This window comes from Sinocyclocheilus anshuiensis, unplaced genomic scaffold (assembly GCF_001515605.1).
Source record: "Sinocyclocheilus anshuiensis isolate Anshui unplaced genomic scaffold, SAMN03320099.WGS_v1.1 scaffold1571, whole genome shotgun sequence".
In the NCBI taxonomy this organism is placed as follows: domain Eukaryota; kingdom Metazoa; phylum Chordata; class Actinopteri; order Cypriniformes; family Cyprinidae; genus Sinocyclocheilus; species Sinocyclocheilus anshuiensis.
This window is the reverse complement of record NW_015551107.1, coordinates 448,008-468,858: the sequence shown is the minus strand read 5'-3', so window position 1 is coordinate 468,858 and position 20,851 is coordinate 448,008. Positions and strand designations below refer to the sequence as shown.

Here is a 20,851-nt window from a genome sequence, read left to right as displayed (position 1 = left end):
CTGTATATTTTCCGTACCCACTGTATATATATATATATATATATATATATATATATACATATACATATATGTTTGTGTGACTTGCAAGAAATGCAAAAATTGGAAAAAGACACTGTTTCACCTCATTATGTAGCGCAATCTTTTCCAACTGTGCTAATTAAAAGAAAGGTTTCTTGAGTTTCAGTTCAGCATTAGGATTTCTTAAAAATTATATAACACAGGGTTTTAGAGTAATAGCTGCTAGACATCAGGCTTTGCCTTCACAGCAGAGACTTTATTTTAAACACAAACAGTAATAAGTGTACTGTTTTGTTTTGTAGTCCAGTTGGTGAACAGAAAGATGAATTTCTTTCTAAAATGAAGCAAAATGTAAAAGTCTTCCCAGCATTACCTTTGAAAGTGTATGTTTTCAGCATGCTTGATGTGTTTTCTAGTGATTTAAAGAGTGTCTTGTGTCTCCAGCAGGGTGCCGTCTCCTCCCGCTCCTGCAGTAAAGTCCTCTCAGCAGGTGACGGAGGACACGGGCCGCCCACCGTCGTTAGACTATGTGCCGTATGTGCGCACAGACGAGGTGTATCACATGGACCCCCTCGCTCCGCTGTCCAGACCCCCGACACATGAAGCCCAGCAGAGGGTCCACACAGGTCAGAAAACTACAGTGACTTGCATGGATTCCTATTGAAATGACTATTTCTAGTGTGAAAATTTGCCGAACAGCGGTAAATGTGACTGCATCTAATGCAGCAAGGATTTTGCTACTTTTGTTGCAAACCTGACATTCCCTCCTTTTGTGCTCCACTGAAGAAAGAGCTTCACGCAGTTCTTTTCCATACAGCAGTTCATAATAACTATTAAAGGGATAGTTCACCCAAAACTGAAAATTCTGTCATTAATTACTCGCCCTCATGTCGTTCCAAACCCGTAAGACCTTCGTTCATCTTCGGAACACAAATTAAGATATTTTTGATGCAATCTGAGAGCTCTCTGACCCTCCCATAGACAGCAAGGTTCCTTACACGATCAAGGCTCAGAAACGTAGCAAGGAGATCGTTAAAATAGTCCATGTGACATCAGTGGTTTAGTCATAATTTTACGAAGATACGAGAATACTTTTTGTGCGCGAAGAAAACAAAAATAAAAATGTATTCAACAATTCTTCTCCCTGAGTTACCATCTTCTGCCATTTTGGAGAGTACCCCAGAACATAATCAAGTAGTCAGTGTTGTTTACGTTCAGCATTATGTTCAGAATTGTTGAATAAAGTCGTTATTTTTGTTTTTTTGCACACAAAACGTATTTTTGTAGCTTCGTAAAATTACGGTTGAACCCCTGATGTCACATGGACTATTTAAACGATCTCCTTGCAACGTTTCTGAGCCTTGATCGTGTAAGGAAGGATCCTTGCTGTCTAAGGAGAGTCAGAAACCTCTTGGCTTTAATCAAGAATATCTTAATTTGTGTTCCGAAGATGAACGACGGTCTTACGGGTTTAGAATGACATGAGGGTGAGTAATTAATGACAGAATTTTCATTTTTGGGTGAACTGACAGCGCTGTGAGATCAGATCCAGTGTGAAGCGCTTGAACGCAGCGATGAACACAAATGACTCGGTGATTTAAACTAGTTTAAAGCCAAACAGGAGAAGCACTGAGTGCAACGAGGCAGTCAGAAAGCTTTTCAAGCTACACATCGCCATCATTTACCATGGATTTACTGTCGTAACACTCACTGCACCATGGTATTGTGGCAGAAATGTGGGATATTCACGTTGAATTTTATTACAGAAGTAATGGTATATAATTATAGTATGTATTTGTGCTTAAGCTATAGCATGTGTGCATTTTTACTGAATGTTTTTAGACTACTGTTTTTCATACAGGCTACCTAAAAACCATAGTTATCATTTTACCATGGTATTGATGCTATATTTGTGGTTTTAACGGTGTTTATCATGATTCAAATGTATGCTACTATGGAAGACCAATGCTTAAAAAAAAAAATGTTTCATTATAAATTTAACCATATAACCTGAGGTTGCTACAATTTTTTTACAGATTTTGATAATGAACTAAAATGTACCTCTGCATCCTAACTCAAGCGACTACCAAATGTGCATTTCTAAGAGACAAAAAAAGTGATATTAATATTATCAGGCAACCCAAACCTGTTTCTTGATTTGAAACAATATCACTCAATCAGAACATGCAGAAACTAAGAAATTAATTTTTCTATTTAGATATTTTGTTAAGGAAAATTAATGGTCTGGTTTCTACAACTTTCACTTTGGAGCAAAAATCTGGCTTTAAACTTGAAAGAAATAAAGATTTGACATTTATTGTGATAATTATCGATATCGACTGATATGGGAAAAAATATTGTGATAATTTTTTTGGCCATATCGCCCAGCCCTAACACCCGGTCATGCATGAAAAAAAAATACCGTCATGTACCATGAAACCGGCATAATTTTGAAAAATACCGTTGTATAAATTTTTGGTCATATCGCCCAGCACTAAGTCAAAATGGAAAAAAGCTTGTCAGAGCTAATAAACAATTTAATAAACTGGTTCAGACAACAGCTACCTCAAATATCTACAAATTATATACACATTAGTTCATTGTTTTAAAGAAATTAATGCTTTTATTCAGCATTAAAATGATCAGTAAAGACATACAAGACAGTATAATGTTACAAAAGATTTTTATATTTAAAATAAAGCTAAACTTTCTATTCAAAGAATTTTGGAAAAAAAAAAATTTATCACAGTTTCCACATAAATATTAAGCAGCACAACTGCTTTCAACATTGATAATAATAAATGTTTCTTGATCACAAAATTGGTGTATTATAATGATTTCTGATGGATAATGCTGCTTAAAATTCTGCTTTGCCATCACAGGTTTAAATTACAATTCAAAATATAAATATTTACTTTGTTATATTAATTGTAATATTTCACAATATATTACTATTTTCACTGTTTTTTATCAAATAAATGCAATATATAATGAGGGTTTTCCTTCAACACTACTAGACAGAGGTCTTCAAAACACACATCTCCTGAAGATGACACATCTCACGTCCACCATGGCAATCAGATAAAACTTAATGACAACGCACAACATGGGTGTGGAACTTCTCTTCAGCACAATACCACAAACACCATAAACAAATACCGCTGCAGTCCTGATGAACATTAGACTGGACTAGTGTACATCCTGCTCACCTGCTGTCTGCTTACGAAGCTCTGCATTAAATACATCTTGCTGTGAAGCTCCATTTGCCCTCAAATCACTTCTGAAGCCACTGTTGGTCAGTTTTCAATGTGGTTGATGCATTCTGGTATTTTATAGAAACCACACTGGCCAAACCTTTCATTTCAGTTCTATTTTAGGAAGGAGGTGTTCAGGGAGAACCTTTTGACAACCCAATATTTTCTCAGAAACCATATTTCAGAAACATAGAACAAGTTATATTTCATTCAAAGATTAGTTCACCCAAAAATAAAAATTCTGTCGTCATTTACTCACCATCATGTTCCAAACCAATAACACTTTACTTAAAGTCTTCATGTATAATGCATTATAAAAGTAGTTTTAATGCATTAATTATGCCTTGTAATGCACCTTATAATGCATTGTACAATCTCATGAAAAATTGTAACCACAGTAAATACATTATAACACTTATCAATTTATTGTTACACTATGCATTTTAATTATTTACGACAAGATATAATGTATTACAATGCACATTATGAATAATTATAATGCATTATACCCTTTAAAAACTCTTTATAATGCATTATACATAAAAGCTTTAAGTAAAGGTGAATTTCTCCAGACCAGTCTTAATAAAATGAACAAAGACTACAGCAGTGAAGTTTCAAAAAACATGCATGAGCATCACAAAAATGTATAAAAGTGGTCCATATGAGTGGATGATATATTTAAACTCTTCTGATAGCTTTGATATCAAGTTGTTTTTCACTGATAATATTCAACCTTCAGTGAGTCTAACTCTAAAAGTGAATCAGTTGATTCGAAAAACAAATCTTTCAGCCTAGTATTGTGAATTGGATCAAACGTTTCTCTTGAAAGATGTTTGTTAACAAATAGTTTTTTTTTTTTTTTTAAATGTTACATTAAATTCTCTTGTAAACTAGCAAGATTTCATTGCTTTTTTTACAGCATTGTTTTGAAAAGAGTAATCAGGATATTTGTCAAAAGTTCATTTTTTGTTTTCACAGAAGAAAGTATGTTTGGAGTAGGGTTGCAAAGAGGTGGAAAATTTCCGGTAAATTTCCGGAAACTTTCCAAAAATCCCTGGAATATTCCAAAAAATCCTGGAAAGTTTCCAAAATTTCTGGAATATTTCCGAAATTTACTGGAACTGTATATTTTCCGTACCCACTGTATATATATATATATATATATATATATATATATACATATACATATATGTTTGTGTGACTTGCAAGAAATGCAAAAATTGGAAAAAGACACTGTTTCACCTCATTATGTAGCGCAATCTTTTCCAACTGTGCTAATTAAAAGAAAGGTTTCTTGAGTTTCAGTTCAGCATTAGGATTTCTTAAAAATTATATAACACAGGGTTTTAGAGTAATAGCTGCTAGACATCAGGCTTTGCCTTCACAGCAGAGACTTTATTTTAAACACAAACAGTAATAAGTGTACTGTTTTGTTTTGTAGTCCAGTTGGTGAACAGAAAGATGAATTTCTTTCTAAAATGAAGCAAAATGTAAAAGTCTTCCCAGCATTACCTTTGAAAGTGTATGTTTTCAGCATGCTTGATGTGTTTTCTAGTGATTTAAAGAGTGTCTTGTGTCTCCAGCAGGGTGCCGTCTCCTCCCGCTCCTGCAGTAAAGTCCTCTCAGCAGGTGACGGAGGACACGGGCCGCCCGCCGTCGTTAGACTATGTGCCGTATGTGCGCACAGACGAGGTGTATCACATGGACCCCCTCGCTCCGCTGTCCAGACCCCCGACACATGAAGCCCAGCAGAGGGTCCACACAGGTCAGAAAACTACAGTGACTTGCATGGATTCCTATTGAAATGACTATTTCTAGTGTGAAAATTTGCCGAACAGCGGTAAATGTGACTGCATCTAATGCAGCAAGGATTTTGCTACTTTTGTTGCAAACCTGACATTCCCTCCTTTTGTGCTCCACTGAAGAAAGAGCTTCACGCAGTTCTTTTCCATACAGCAGTTCATAATAACTATTAAAGGGATAGTTCACCCAAAACTGAAAATTCTGTCATTAATTACTCGCCCTCATGTCGTTCCAAACCCGTAAGACCTTCGTTCATCTTCGGAACACAAATTAAGATATTTTTGATGCAATCTGAGAGCTCTCTGACCCTCCCATAGACAGCAAGGTTCCTTACACGATCAAGGCTCAGAAACGTAGCAAGGAGATCGTTAAAATAGTCCATGTGACATCAGTGGTTTAGTCATAATTTTACGAAGATACGAGAATACTTTTTGTGCGCGAAGAAAACAAAAATAAAAATGTATTCAACAATTCTTCTCCCTGAGTTACCATCTTCTGCCATTTTGGAGAGTACCCCAGAACATAATCAAGTAGTCAGTGTTGTTTACGTTCAGCATTATGTTCAGAATTGTTGAATAAAGTCGTTATTTTTGTTTTTTTGCACACAAAACGTATTTTTGTAGCTTCGTAAAATTACGGTTGAACCCCTGATGTCACATGGACTATTTAAACGATCTCCTTGCAACGTTTCTGAGCCTTGATCGTGTAAGGAAGGATCCTTGCTGTCTAAGGAGAGTCAGAAACCTCTTGGCTTTAATCAAGAATATCTTAATTTGTGTTCCGAAGATGAACGACGGTCTTACGGGTTTAGAATGACATGAGGGTGAGTAATTAATGACAGAATTTTCATTTTTGGGTGAACTGACAGCGCTGTGAGATCAGATCCAGTGTGAAGCGCTTGAACGCAGCGATGAACACAAATGACTCGGTGATTTAAACTAGTTTAAAGCCAAACAGGAGAAGCACTGAGTGCAACGAGGCAGTCAGAAAGCTTTTCAAGCTACACATCGCCATCATTTACCATGGATTTACTGTCGTAACACTCACTGCACCATGGTATTGTGGCAGAAATGTGGGATATTCACGTTGAATTTTATTACAGAAGTAATGGTATATAATTATAGTATGTATTTGTGCTTAAGCTATAGCATGTGTGCATTTTTACTGAATGTTTTTAGACTACTGTTTTTCATACAGGCTACCTAAAAACCATAGTTATCATTTTACCATGGTATTGATGCTATATTTGTGGTTTTAACGGTGTTTATCATGATTCAAATGTATGCTACTATGGAAGACCAATGCTTAAAAAAAAAAATGTTTCATTATAAATTTAACCATATAACCTGAGGTTGCTACAATTTTTTTACAGATTTTGATAATGAACTAAAATGTACCTCTGCATCCTAACTCAAGCGACTACCAAATGTGCATTTCTAAGAGACAAAAAAAGTGATATTAATATTATCAGGCAACCCAAACCTGTTTCTTGATTTGAAACAATATCACTCAATCAGAACATGCAGAAACTAAGAAATTAATTTTTCTATTTAGATATTTTGTTAAGGAAAATTAATGGTCTGGTTTCTACAACTTTCACTTTGGAGCAGAAATCTGGCTTTACATTACAAAGAAATAAAGATTTGACATAATTATCGCTATCAACTGATATGAAAAATATATATATTGTGATAATTTTGTTCGCCAGCCCTACAAAGCAGACTCAGACTGCATGTGTATGTAATGCACAAGTCAAGTTTCCGATGCTTCTTGCAGTTGTGAGCAGCAGCAGCAGGCAGGCGCCGCCTCGGGTCCAGCATCCTCCTAAAAGCACTGAACGGCAGCAGGCCATCCTGAAAGGTCTGTCCGAGCTGAGACAGGTAACGCTTTAAAACAAGATAGGGACTGCTCAGAGCGTTTCTCTTGTTTGAGTCTGTCAGCATGGATAGTAAACATTTTCTCATTTACTGAGTCTCTATATAACATGCAGTTAAAGATGCATTCACAAGATTCCTTTTTTGTATTGATTTAACTGCAACAAAACTGTGCGTAATAGTGTTATACTTGATTCCGTGAACTTTCGACCAATTAAGGACGAGCTTCCTGTCTGCAACAAACAAATCCAGCAGGAAACACTGCAGTCCATAAATGAAATTATTTCTTTTTTTTCAGGGTCTGCTGCAGAGACAGCGAGAGCTAGAAACCAGTCTGAACCCTGCAGTGCAAACACAACACAGAAACCACTTCTCACCTTTCAGACCGGTGTGATCCAGAGCTGCTTCCGAAAACAAGACCAGCACTTTATACTGCGAGATGTGAACAGTGGAGATGTTGCTGTCTGACATATGAATCCGTTACACGCTCTTATTAAGGACTAGGTTTGTAAAGGGGTGGTAAACTTCCGGCAAATTTCCAAAAAAATCCTGGAAAGTTTCCAAAATTTCTGGAATTTTTCCTACATTTTCCACCTTTTTGCAACCCTATTAAGGACTCATTGTAGATGTGTAACGCATCAGGCACGTTTCTGGGGTTGATTTTGAACCGCAGATCTTGAATGTGACTGGCTTTTATGACGACTGTGAACTTTACAGTTTTCCCTACATGTGAATTAAACGTATTTAAACTAAACTTGAAGCTGCGTCTACTATTGACCATACTTTTCACGCTGGTTCTGCTCCATATACATGACCAATATTACTTCTGAATCAGCAATACAGACACACTGTTTACACAGACTAGTTTGAAAGTTGTTTAATGTATATTAACGGCTTTATAAACAATTATATTAAAACCAAGGCCTTGAGCTTCTTCACAAAAGAGGAAAATGAACCGACATTATGAGCCCGACCAACATGCAAAAGCAAAATACAAATATAATGCTCTCTCTTGAAAAATATGAAATGAATCACTTTAATTCTCTCAGTGAAAACCTATAAATGTTTGATTTCTCTTCTAATGTACAAAAGTCGAGCTGAGACTGAATTGTAAACACGAGTTTGAAAACTATCTACACGCGCCGCTGGCTCACCAGCCACCGAATCCTCCTCTGTTGGGATGATATGCGTCGCCCTGGAAGGCAGCGTTTCCCTGCCAGGTCTGGAGGAACGGAGACCCGTGGATCTGCTGCGTATCTACGCCGTAGTGCGCCCCCCAGAGGCCCGGTGCCGAGCCCTGCGCTAAACCACCGCTCCAGGACATCTGCATGCTCGGATTGGGCAGGAACCCTGTGAAGACCGGAGCTCCCACGACCCCGAGGCTGTTGGGAACGGTGCAGTTCAGAAGAGGGTGCCTGAGCCCAACAGCAGCATTGTGAGAGATGAAGCTAGGGCCCGCCGTGAAGCCCTGCAGCACTGGATAAAAGCCCTGTCCAGAGCTGCCAGGTCTGCTCCCGTGTGTGACCGCTGCTTCAGAGGAACTAGCACTGCTCACTGCAGGCGTCTCTGAAACGCCGCTTTCAGTGGACGTTTGTCCAGCATTAGCTGTGACCTTGGAGCTTGTGCTGGATTGCTCCCAAACTTTGGACATATTCAGTATACTGCTCTCAGCTGCCGTTTCTCCATGCTGGACCAGTTCACGACTGGCTTCGACTGGAGAAGAAGAGCTCAGCAGAGCCCCAGCTGCTTCAGCTTGGACTGGCGTCTCAGGCCGAGTATTGGACATGCTGTGGTTTTCCCAGGAGCACTGAGGATAGGAATCAGACAGACCGCTGTGGCTGAGGAAGCTCTGGTGAGGATCGACTCCAAAAGACGTCTGGAGAGTTTTGCCGGCGTCCAACTTGGAAAGCATCCTGGATGTCTTGAACTGAGAAATCGCTTCGCTGAGAGCCACGAAGTCTATTGGTTTCGGTGTCTCGCTGGTGGTTGTGATCACGGGAATTGGCGTGGCTTGGTCTTGGAGAGAGGGTTCGGAGAGCGGGCGCTGGTCTGGGACAACACAGACTGAGACCAGGACAGGGTTATCTGGAGAATCCAGGTCCGAGTCCAAGGACATGCTATCGTCTCTCACTACAGGGACAAGAGAGAGGTTACAGCCATCAACGATCACAGCTTCAGATTAATTTAATACATAGCAGTTTCCCAATTCTGATTTTCCGTAATTTGAAGCAAAGATTTCAATATGTATGACAGAATTTTCAACTATCCATCACAACATTAGCCTTAGATCATAAAGTCAGTGACAAATGTGACCCTGGATCACAAAACCAGTCATAAGGGTCAATTTTTGGAAATTGAGATGTATACATAATCTGAAAGCTGAATAAATAAGCTTTCCATTGATGTATGGTTTGTTAGGATAGGACAATATTTGGTCGAGATACAACTATTTGAAAATCTGGAATCTGAGGGTGCAAAAAAACCTAAATATTGAGAAAATCACCTTTAAAGTTGTCCAAATGAAGTTCTTAGCAATGCATATTATTAATCAAAAATTAAGTTTTGATATATAAACTACATGTATATATGTATATATATAGGAAATGTACAAAATATCTTCATGGAACATGATCTTTACTTAATATCCTAATGATTTTTGGCATAAAAGAAAAATGGATAATTTTGACCCATACAATGTATTTTTGGCTATTGCTACAAATATACCCCAGCGACTTAAGACTGCTTTTGTGCTCCAGGGTCACAAATAAGGATTTTCAAGAGATTTCGAGCATAGAAATATAAATATAAATCTCTATATTCAAGCATCCTTTTATTTTTTTGTCATTTTCAATAAAAGACTCAAAGATTGTCAAGCGGTGTAACAATCCAGTTTTGCTCAAATGACAGCAAAATAGCTACTTGCATGTTGGTGGGCAAAATAAAATTCAGATTCAGAGTTATTGGTCATTTTCAGAAAATTAAATGTTGCCTTTGATTACAATGCCAAAATAACTTACGCCCCACAAAATGAATTTTAATTCTAAATATAGAAGAGCTGCATTCAAGTTACTGTAGTATCCTAAGCATCAGTTCTGCTGGCATTTACAATGATTTATTTTCATGCACCATGAAATACACACAGAAAATGTAATGAAGAATAAAGAGATAAAGTTAGGATTTATCAAAATACATTTATTGGAAGAATTTTATATATATATACAGTTTTTTTTCCTAACCAGATACAAAAAGTATTACTCATGCCAGTTTACTTTATTGGTTTTAGGGTTATTTCTGTTGTGATGTAACAGTTAAAAAGTTATGGTTCCAAACAGAAACCCTTTCTGTATTCACACATTAAAACAAACCCCCTTTTTTTTTTTTTTTACTTTGTTTTTAAGACGTATAGCATCCTGTAAACTCTTACATCTAATTTGAATCTTCAAACAACAATCTTTACACCTGCAAAAGGTTACAAACCCACACACACAGGGTCCAAAACAAACACTCGCCAAGGGCCAAAAGCAGCAGGTAACAACTGGCTTTTGACAAGAAAAAGAAATAAGTTACTGTCCAGTGGACTGGTACCTTTTTTTCAGTGACTGCAGCATAATGGATGGTTTATCAAATATTTGAAGGCCGTTTTCACACCTGGCTCATTTTGAGCATTTCTGAACTTTATAAAGGCAGTGTTGGAGAAAGTTACTTTTAAAAGTAATGCATTACAATATTGCATTACTCTAGAAAGAAAGTAACTAATTGCATTACTTCGTTACCTTTCATGGAAAGTAATGGATGATGTTACGTTTGCGTTACTTTTTGTCAGCAGGGCTGTGCTTGCTTATTTGTTTTTGGCAACTGTAAAGGCTCTTTCACATCAAAAGTGAAATGAATAAGCCTCGTGCTGAAGGAAGTGCCTCTGCACCTGTCCCAATTTCTCTCAACAAGGGCACAGAAGAGCTGTCAGTGAATAAATGGGAAAACAATGTAACTGCCGTTACTTATTTGAAAAAGGAGCAGATATTTTGTTGTAAATTTAAAAGTAATGTTGGTAACACTTTATTTTAAGGTACATGTACTTACTATTATAATAACAATAAATTATGCATAATTACATGCAAATAACCCTAAACCAACCCCTAATCCTAACCATTTAGTAAGTACATGTAGTTAATTAGTTACCCAGTACTTAAATGTATAATTACACTGTAACAAGGACACCTGGGCCACTGAAACAGGTGCACCGCAAGAATGCTGTCTTGAGACATATATACATGTAAAATGTCATTTATCAGCTATGAGCAGGATCCCTAGACATAAACAGCTGCACTTCGACCAGTTTTACTTGCATAAACAGAGTTTGGTACGCGTCGAATTGTTGCTTTGTGAAAGCGAACTAAACCATTGAAAGAGTGCCACATTAATGCCAATATATGTCCCTGATTCAGAACAAAGCAAGTGATCTAGAGGTCTGGAAATGTGGTGAGTGCAATTCAAATTTTGCATCAGTTTACCACAACAAATATATCTAGGATGCCTTTTTTTCTCCAAAAACTCCATGTGGTGACTCGTCACATTAACTACCAAAATCAATATGTGATCCTGGAGCACGAAAGCAGTCATAAGTCACTGGGGTATATTTGTAGCAATAACCAACAATACATTGTATGGGTCAAAATTATCCATTTTTCTTTTATGCCAAAAATCATGTTCCATGAAGATATTTTGTACATTTCCTACCGTAAATATATCAAAACTTAATTTTTGATTAGTAATATGCATTGCTGAAGACTTTTATAAATTGATTTTCTCAATATTTAGATTTTTTGCACCCTCAGATTCTAGATTTTCAAATAGTTGTATCTCAGCCAAATATTGTCCTATCCTAACAAACCATACATCAATGGAAAGCTTATTCGAAAAATTGAACCTTATGACTGGTTTTGTGCTCCAGGGTCACATATATTAGGAATAGGAAATGTCTTCACATTTTTGTGACAGTTGCCTCTTGTATGAAAAAATCTGTAATTATTCCCATTATTATTAGGACAAAAATATATATAAATTTGGTAAAAATGTTTTATATTGTTTCAAAGGTACTTAAAATTTGACAGTCTTTAAAAAAGACACTATATATTTATTTTGGACCCTGGTTACAGCTGAGATGCCATGGTTATATTCAGAGGTGAAAGTTCACAAAAGACCTGTTGATCCCAAAGCTAAACAGATGGTTTCTATTGAGTGTTTGATCCATGTACATCCACCCATGAGACGAAAAGGCTTTACAAAGCACAACATGAACTTCGCTTGCCTTTACAGTCTCCTCTGTCCTCAGCTGCTACTTTGGTTATTATCGTGGCACAACGCCACTGCGTGTTTGAGGACCTTCAGTGCTCTTCTAGCAAACACCATTTAGTCCTGTTATTTTCTATTCTGTTTGTTCAGCAGTTCATGGACATTACAAGCTTCTCTCTGACTCGAGTATTAGCTGGCCTCTCCTCAGTGACGAGTAATAAAGATCACTCAGGCTGGTGCTGGCAGACTCATTCACAGTGAGAGCAAGACTCAGTGTAGTTTGGGATGCTGTCAGACGGTTTACCACACAATCACTTACATGACGCTGGAGAGCCACAAGCCTCTGCCGACGGAGCCGCTAAACTGCTTATTATACACTTTATGTCATCAACATTGGCTATGACGATGCCACTGCTGGAGTAGTGGGGAAACATCTCAAACTGGCAGCCTGTTGGACGGGATTTAAACAAGCGTTACTTTAGGCATAAGCATTGGCACCAAGTGATTCCATAATCATGAAACGCCCAAGAATTTACTGTTAAAATACACAGTTGATAAAAACAGTATTCAAAAAAAGCAATATGTAGACAATTAAATATGATTTCCGCAGTGCGCACGGATACATGAAAAGTAGGTCAGTAAACTTAAATCCAAATGTGATATAGAAAGTGTCTGTGAATATTAAGCCACAAAAATACCATTTAAATATGAATCCCTGCATGGTTCTCTGTATGAATGAATGGCACAGACGAGCGGTTTTGTTTACTACACACATACTGAAGCGTGCACGATGCTCAGAGATTTCAGTCTTATGCATGTCTTATACAAACAGAAACTTAAAGGTCTTGACAGCAACCAGTCAAAATAAAAGTTCGGTTTAACTTGAAGAAATGGTAACAGAAATATTACTTCATGTAATGATAGTACAACTACTACTACCACTACTACTACGACTAATAATACAATTATTATTAAAAACATTATTTTTTAAAGGAATATTTACCAGAACAATTATTTAACAGAATTGTTTTAGCAGAAAAATATAAATGGGTCAAAGACGTTAAGATGTCTGCATCAAAAAAATTAAATGAAACAGAAAATTAAAAAAAAATGTTGGGGGGGGAAACAACAACAATTTAAAGCAGTATTACACATTGTTTTTATGTGTAAACCCTTTTCGTCTTTGACCCAAATACACAACACCGTATTTCTGGAAAAAATAAAAAAATAAATAAAATTGATTTTTAATAAAATAATTTAATTTGAGATGCTTTTGATTATTAATATTTAATGAAACCATTAAAATGGAATCCAGAAAATTAATGGAAAACAGAATTTGGTAAAATAATTTGACATTACATAGGGCCTGTAAAAATGTAATTTCCGTTAAACTTTCAATAAATTGCGGTTTAATATTGTACGTTTTATGATTTTAATTAATTAGACATGCTTTTTGATGAATAAAGTTTAATTTAACAATTAAAACAGAGTCTAGAAAAATCAAAACAGGAAAAAAAAAAAAAACCGGAATCAAGAAAAATTTCAACAGAAAATCAGAATTTGAAAATAAATAAAACGGAATTTTGGAAAAAAAATAAAACTGATTTCATAGACATACTCTACATAATCTTCCAACAGCCTCTGGTTCCTAGAACAGAATTTGAACCGTGCAATCTCAAACACAGAGCCTTTACCGCCTCTGCTTACTGTTATTCCCTACGACTTGTTGATTACAGCAGAGAGCTTGATCCTCTTTATTTTGTCACTTTTGATCCTGCATTTAGATGGAGAGATGCAAGCTTTTGCCAATATTTTTACCTTAGGGAAGACATATTCACGAGCTTGGTTTTGTTATTTGTTCTTCTGACGATTTATGCGACTCCCTTAGTTTAACTTTTACTCTTCTTTCTGTTGACTGACTCTGCATTAGTGCTGGATTTGAAGAGAGAGGGATCCTGGGTTCCTTGTATGGTACGTATTTTGCTTGATACACCTCCCTACCTATAGTTTTGATAATGTTATTGCTATTTACCCAATTCAAAGAAACGTTATGTTGCTTGCTTTACATAGTTAATGCCATATATGCTTGAAGATAATGTTTGGTTGCTATGTGATTTCAAAGTGCCTGGAATACTTAAAATGATACTGATGTAGAGATTAAACAAATGCACTTGACCTCCTTTGCTCATTTTTCATCCTGTTCTACTTCATAAACAAAGGGTGTGAAGAGTTATTTCATGAACTTGATGTTTGCAGATAACCACAGGGGTCACATGGGATTGAAGGGGTTAAAACCACAAGCAGATGTGAGACTGACAAAGGCTACAATGGCGAGGGGGAAAAGTGCGAGAAGACGACAGCGGAAGGACATGATTTAGAGAGACTGAAGCTGCATCTCCATTACCCTTCAAATTGCACAAACTGAAATTGCGAATTGAAAATACGCCCAATTTCAATACACGTCAATTTTGTAAAACTCCCATAAATCGCATGTTTTAGGCAATTCGAAATTGCAAAACTGCAATGGGAACAGATTTTTTCACTTTTATATAAACAAACCTACCAACATCCATCGACATGACTTATCGCGAAAGGAAAAAATACATTTTAGTCGCATAACATGGGTTAAACGCAGTAATTTCATGCAAATGTAGCAGCGAGATGTAGGCAACAGACTGCAAGACATGAATTACGCAGTACACTTGTGTCATTATATTGTTTGAGATCACCTGTCAGAAATATCAGGTGTCGCTGTTTGATGAATCTGGCTTGCAGATCCACTAGACAGTCGAGGTCAGGCGCTTGACGTGACGGAGTGTCACAGTCGTGGTACGACAGGATCTCAACGATGTGTCTCTTCTCATATTCATTGAGGATCTCGAACAGCTTCAAAGCATCAGGTTTGAGCCTGCAAACAACACAGAAACAAACCGTTCTTACAGTGCAATCAATCCATTCCACTCTCTGTGTCACCACTTGGTTAAAACTGTACTTGCTCTTCCAAAGTTTGAAGGGTTTAGTGTCAAACCTGCTGTGCTCTCTGAGTTTCTTGTGTGATTTGAAGTGTACCCTCCACCTCCAGGGGCTCTGAGGAGAGTTGAGCTGCTCGATGTACTCAAGGATATCTTGAAGTTTCTCTAAAAACAGAAAAAAACGCTTTGCTGAAACAGCTGGACGATATGACCTAAAATCAAAAGCTCGATTAACTGAACATTTTACCTTGATTACGGTTAATGAACGATTATTTTTATTTATTATTTTGTTTTTGTTCACTGACAAGGTGGGATATTGCTTTTTTTTTCTAATGAAAGAGTGCATGTCTTTGTGATTTTAAAACTGTTTAAGGTTATTTATTAAATAGTTTGAACAATTGAAATAAAGCAAACATTGCTTAAAATGAAAACGCGAAAAATAGAAAATACTCTTGTAAACACTCTTGTAAATAAATATGTTAAATAATGCAATGTGAGTAGTAGTAGTATAATTTTATTTAATGCCACGTCAGCATCTTAGGCTATTTTCATGGCAAAAACTATAAAAAAAAAAAAAGTATAACAAATACAATAAAAACCAGCAAACAAACAAACACAAGTTATATATTACACAAGAATTTTTACATTAACATTTAAAAAAAAATTCAAAAACTTTTTCTGGCAAAATTATACTAAACTCTAAGTGAGTTAATGCAATATGAAAAGTAGAAAGTAATAACTTGTAGACACTGCAAAACACACGAGAGCAGCGGCCACACACGTCTGTCTAGTGCCGAATACACACACGGTAGCGTAGTTTTTAATGGCAAAGTTTTAATAGGATTAAAAAAGAAAACGAAATAATCGGCATGGGAAAATTACGTCGGTTAGAGGTTCTGAATTTCGGTTTCGATTACTTTTCGATTAATCATCCAGCCCTATGTTAAGTTGATAAAATAAACCTAAATGTCAATAACACTCAATAATATACCTAAAAACTATGGCTGCGACAATAAATCGTTCTGCATCGATTCTGAGATTATCGGGATGCATCGCGATTCTCTCCGGAATCGATTCTGAGATTATCGGGATGCATCGCGATTCTCTCCGGAATTGATTCTGAGATTATCGGGATGCATCGCGATTCTCTCCGGAATCGACTTAGTTTATGCTTTAGAGACAGTCGTACTGTGCTTGCTTCCAGTTCTTGACACACAGGAACTTGTAATAATAATCATTCATACAGTTTGAAAAGGTTGAAGATAATTACAAGGGTGTTCACAGTGGGCTGTGTTTACATTAATCTTGCATCATAAAAGCCAATGTGCAAATAGACTTAACCACTCACAAGACTCAGCCGAATGCACAAGTGCTCTTCTTCGTGAGCATTTGAGTGTGCAGTTAAAAACTAGCCTAGAGTGCCACCTGCTGTTAAAAACTAAGCTCAGAATCGGTTCCAGAGAGAACGGCGATGCATTCCAACAATCTCACGACTCGTGATGCATGGATTTATCGTCCCAGCCCCAGTGCAAACCTGCTGAAATGTTGGACTTACCTGCTGTGATGACAGCTGGGTTCAGGACGTGCTCGTCTGACACGATGAAGCCTCCGGACTGAAAGAGCTCGTTGTAGGTGTGGTTCTGGATGTCACTCAGGTTGTCTACGCCAGCAAAGCTCACAGACGGATGCTTCTTCAAGGAAACCAGAGAAGGTATCTATGGGAAGAAAACACAACATCTAGTGCTTTCCAGTTTATACAACCAGTTGCAATATTGAAAAGGAATCAACATATTTTTAATAATAGGCTATATCTCAAATCGAAGTGCTGAGCTCTGGCTTACCTTGTGAACCTGTGCTGCAATGTCCATATTCTGAATGATGACCAGCAGTTTGTCTTGACTGCTGCTTTTCTCAAGGAAACCATGTGGGTTACACTCCAAATTCCCCAACTTTTTCAAATATTCCTGTTACGAATGTCAATACAGTACAGGGTTAGTATGTCTCCAGATCTCTAGGCAACTCAAGTGTGACAAATAGCCTTTATATCCGCCTCCTCAATTCATGTAGCACTTGTTAGTAAGTTACACCTGCACTGAAGCTACATTTCCACACTTCAATTCAGTGAAACATTTCTGCCTAATTGGCCATATTTACACCTGCTACTAACATCTGACCTTAAGTGAAAAGCACTTAATACAGGTTAAAGATGCTCTGAATTTCTAATGGTGCGGGTTATTTTTATAAACTGTGCCATGGCTATGCATTAGAAACACATTTATACCAAGGGTAAGAAAGCCTTGTTCACACTGTCAGTCCACATCCGATCTGTGTGCATTATGTGCTTGGAAACCGATCTAAGTGATTGTGTATCGCAACTGTTCAGATCCGATTTGAGTGTCCCGTGGCGCTTTTTCATTTTACTGAATAAATCAATGACAGCAATACAGTTTGCAATACAGTTTTACTGAGGTGGAATTGTTAACTTGCAAAAAATGACAGAGATGTGATGATAATTCGATGGATGATTTAAAAAATATATTCGCTAATCACCTGTAGGCAGTGTATTCATGTAAAATAAACAGTCACCTAAGTCTCCAACTTTTTTTTACACCACAGACCGGTGGGGGGGGTGGGAAGAGATATATGTAGCCTAATATATATATTAGGCTATTATACAGTATTATAATAGCATTATATAGTGGTTCAACGCATTATATTGTTTTTTTGAGTCACAGATTGGACAGTTTTTTCAGATAAGCAAGAAAAAAAAATATTTAAAGCACAGAGAATGACAATGCCGTGAAGGGTTTTTGACATAGGCTAATTTTATGGGCATGCATACGCATCTCGGTATTTCCGCGCTGTCTGAAACACGTCTCTATGCTTGTGCGCGCTTTGTGTGCGAGAACAGCACGTGACTAACGAATTGAGCTCTCTTTCGTTTCTTCTTCTTGTGGTTTAAAATTGCTTGTACGTGTAAATTGGCAAATTAATCTACGAATCACGTTCGTGTCGAACGGTAGGGTCTCATCCGTACGTATTACGGATCAACTGCGATCCGTTTAACTCCTAATATGTGACAGATCAGAGCAATCTTTGGTTTACTTACTTAACATGAAATTGTCAAATTGCTACTCCATATCGCATACAAAGAAAATACAGAATACTTAGAACAATCATTAACATAAATCTGTCATATCTATGCACATTTTTCCCAGAACATTCTTGCGACCCGGTAGCAATTCTTCCACGGCCCGGTAGTGGGTCGCGACCCGGTAGTTGGGGACCTCTGGCCTAAGGGCACTCTACGACTATTGTCATCATGCTCGGGAGAGTTTCCAGATACTAACAATAATAAACATAAAATTCATGGGTTATATGTGTATGTGCAATGCATGTTTATTTTTGTTGCCAGCATTTTAACAGTATTTAATAATTATTAACATATTAAGCTAGAGATGGGCGATACGACCAAAATCTTTGAGTAATTTTATATCACGTTAACAATATAAATCACGGTTATTTTTGCTTTCAATAAGGTTTATATGAAATAAAAACGCTACATACATTAGGGATGGGCGATGTCTTATCGTTTGCGATATACTGGTAAAAATTCTCCCCACGATAAGAATTAGTCTTACTGTGACAAAAACAATAAAGCCTAGTTGTTGACACATTTTTGTATGGGACCGGAGCGACATGGCAGAAGGAAGACGTGAAACTGAGGAGGAGTATTTCGCTAAACGAGGAGCTCCTTAAGCTGGAACTGGTTTGGTCAGGGCTTTACAGTGCGACAAAAAAAATCGGTCTGAGCCTTGACTAAATGTACTACAGTAGCACATGTACTTATTCTATACAGTGATAAAGGCTATGTTGATTAGCATTGCATTATAAATATACATTATCCTTATAAAAATACCCAAGATTGCTTGAAGAAAACAGATAAACCATATATTTTGTGCAATCGTACGTTTATTGTTTTTCAAGTTTCCTCAGTTAAAATTTCTCTATCTGCGTTTTACTCAGCTACAGCGATAACTGGATACCTTTGTCCTAGGGGTGTGACGAGATCTCGCGAGATCTGATGTGTGACGATATCCTCGCGCAGACCTTTCAAATATATTTGCATTACACTGGCTCGTTCACAAGTGGTGGTATGTAAGATATTTTATGTTACATCGGGCAAGTGGCCGCATGATAAGCGGGAAAATTACGCAGTGTAGTCTTTATCCAGTCATAAAAACAGAATTCACAGTTTAACGCTGAATGTCACGGAATTTGTCAAATTTTGAACCAATTAATCAAAAGTAGGTCATTACACTTAAATCAAATCACAATATGGACTAGTGTCTGTAAATATTAAGCAGCAAAAGTCGATTTAAATATGAATCCTGCATGTTCTGCCTGTCTCTGTTTATGAATGGCGCAGACGCGTGGTTTCATTTACTACACACACACTAAAGCGCGCGTTACACTCGCGGTGATTTCAGTGTCTGCCGTCTCACTAAATGAGGACGTAAACACATGAACAACATCTCCAGAACTGCTCTGAGAGTCACTTCATGAGCATTTTAGCGTTTGATTTGAGTAAAACTAGCATCATATCACATACACAGAACTGTAATTCTGTATTCACGGCATCCCTTCAAAATAAAAGTCCGGTTTGATTTGAAGACATTGTGCCTATTACTATTTTTCAGTAGAAAGTACATAGCCTACTACAACTACTAAAATGAAACAAACATTATTTTTTAAGGAATAATCACACAAAACATTTCTTCCATGTTTTAATTTTAATAGTAAATCCCCTTTGTTTGCCAAAAAATCTTGTTTGCTTAATTTTCAATAATTAAAAGATAAATGATAAATTAAATTAATATTTTATGCCTTCATTTGATAACCAGAAAAATGTAAACACACAACACAGAATTTCTGAGGGGAAAAAAAAAATTCATACGGCTACTTTAAGAAAAAAAAGGAATAAATTAGATTGTTTTATGCATTCAAATAATTAGACATGCTAAAACACAGAATTTGGTAACAATAAATAATATGGTGAGAAAAAATAAAACATTTCATAGGGCCCTAAACATGTAATTTTTGTTAAACTTTGAATAAATTGATGTGAAAATGTATAAGTTTCATGATTTTAATTAATTAGACATGCTTTTTTATTAATAACATTTAATTTAACTATTAAAAAGGAGTCAAGAAAAATTAAAACGGAAAAAAACAGAATCCAGAAAAATTCAAACGGAAAAAACTGAATTTGGAAAAAAATAAAACGGAATTTAGGAAAAAATAAAACTGATTTCATAGGGCCCTAACTATCCCTCAGCCTTACCGTGCCCCCCAGTTTGGGAACCACTGCTTTATTCTTTTAAATTGATACATTAATCGTGTTTTTTTTATTAAAGTGGAAATCAGTTTACTAAATGTAAACTTGACTGACTGCTTCACTTCCACTTTAAAGGGATATTTATGTTGTTTATTATTTATTTTTATTTATACTATTTATAATTTTTGTGCAATTACTTGCCTGTCAGTTGAGTTTGTGGCAAAACATTTTGCAGTGTTTACATGTTGTTTATTACTGCATAAAATTTATTAAAATAGATGTTTAATTTCATAAAGTACA

The 20,851-nt window shown here is 36.6% G+C and overlaps 4 protein-coding genes across 10 annotated transcripts in view; 2 read left to right on the top strand and 2 right to left on the bottom strand.

Annotated features, from left to right (window-relative positions):
- LOC107662922 (coiled-coil domain-containing protein 66-like) overlaps positions 1 to 697 on the top strand; it is a 17,750-nt gene extending 17,053 nt beyond the window's left edge. For 3 of the 4 annotated variants that reach the window (XM_016453056.1, XM_016453059.1, XM_016453057.1), the window contains one exon: positions 463 to 697. In XM_016453056.1, the coding sequence (XP_016308542.1) occupies positions 463 to 682 (220 nt within the window). In that variant the 3' untranslated portion in view covers positions 683 to 697. The remainder of the gene's footprint in view (positions 1 to 462) is intronic. The other variant, XM_016453058.1, reaches the window with a different exon arrangement.
- The window catches only part of LOC107662933 (LIM and cysteine-rich domains protein 1-like), a 360,255-nt gene that overhangs the window by 138,477 nt on the left and 200,927 nt on the right, over positions 1 to 20,851 (bottom strand). The gene's annotated exons all lie outside the window — the stretch shown is intronic.
- On the top strand, positions 4,751 to 7,504 carry LOC107662916 (coiled-coil domain-containing protein 66-like). Its single transcript, XM_016453045.1, has 4 exons — positions 4,751 to 4,755; positions 4,856 to 5,037; positions 6,852 to 6,955; positions 7,248 to 7,504. Exons 1-4 carry the CDS (start codon positions 4,751 to 4,753, stop codon positions 7,341 to 7,343), a joined length of 387 nt encoding a protein of 128 aa, XP_016308531.1. The 3' UTR covers positions 7,344 to 7,504.
- The window catches only part of LOC107662921 (protein TASOR-like), a 58,769-nt gene continuing 45,877 nt past the window's right edge, over positions 7,960 to 20,851 (bottom strand). For all 4 annotated transcript variants that reach the window (XM_016453055.1, XM_016453053.1, XM_016453052.1 and 1 more), the window contains 6 exons: positions 17,055 to 17,177; positions 16,769 to 16,928; positions 15,270 to 15,378; positions 14,971 to 15,149; positions 12,561 to 12,689; positions 7,960 to 9,079 (listed from right to left, as the gene is read on the bottom strand). In XM_016453055.1, the coding sequence (XP_016308541.1) occupies positions 8,100 to 9,079; positions 12,561 to 12,689; positions 14,971 to 15,149; positions 15,270 to 15,378; positions 16,769 to 16,928; positions 17,055 to 17,177 (1,680 nt within the window). In that variant the 3' untranslated portion in view covers positions 7,960 to 8,099. The remainder of the gene's footprint in view (positions 9,080 to 12,560; positions 12,690 to 14,970; positions 15,150 to 15,269; positions 15,379 to 16,768; positions 16,929 to 17,054; positions 17,178 to 20,851) is intronic.

Bases quoted from the DNA above. Each gene is read 5' to 3' on its own strand.
- LOC107662916 (XM_016453045.1), top strand. The intron at 5,038-6,851 runs GTCAGAAAACTA...TGCTTCTTGCAG, and splicing joins CCAGCAGAGGGTCCACACAG to TTGTGAGCAGCAGCAGCAGG. The intron at 6,956-7,247 runs GTAACGCTTTAA...CTTTTTTTTCAG, and splicing joins GTCTGTCCGAGCTGAGACAG to GGTCTGCTGCAGAGACAGCG.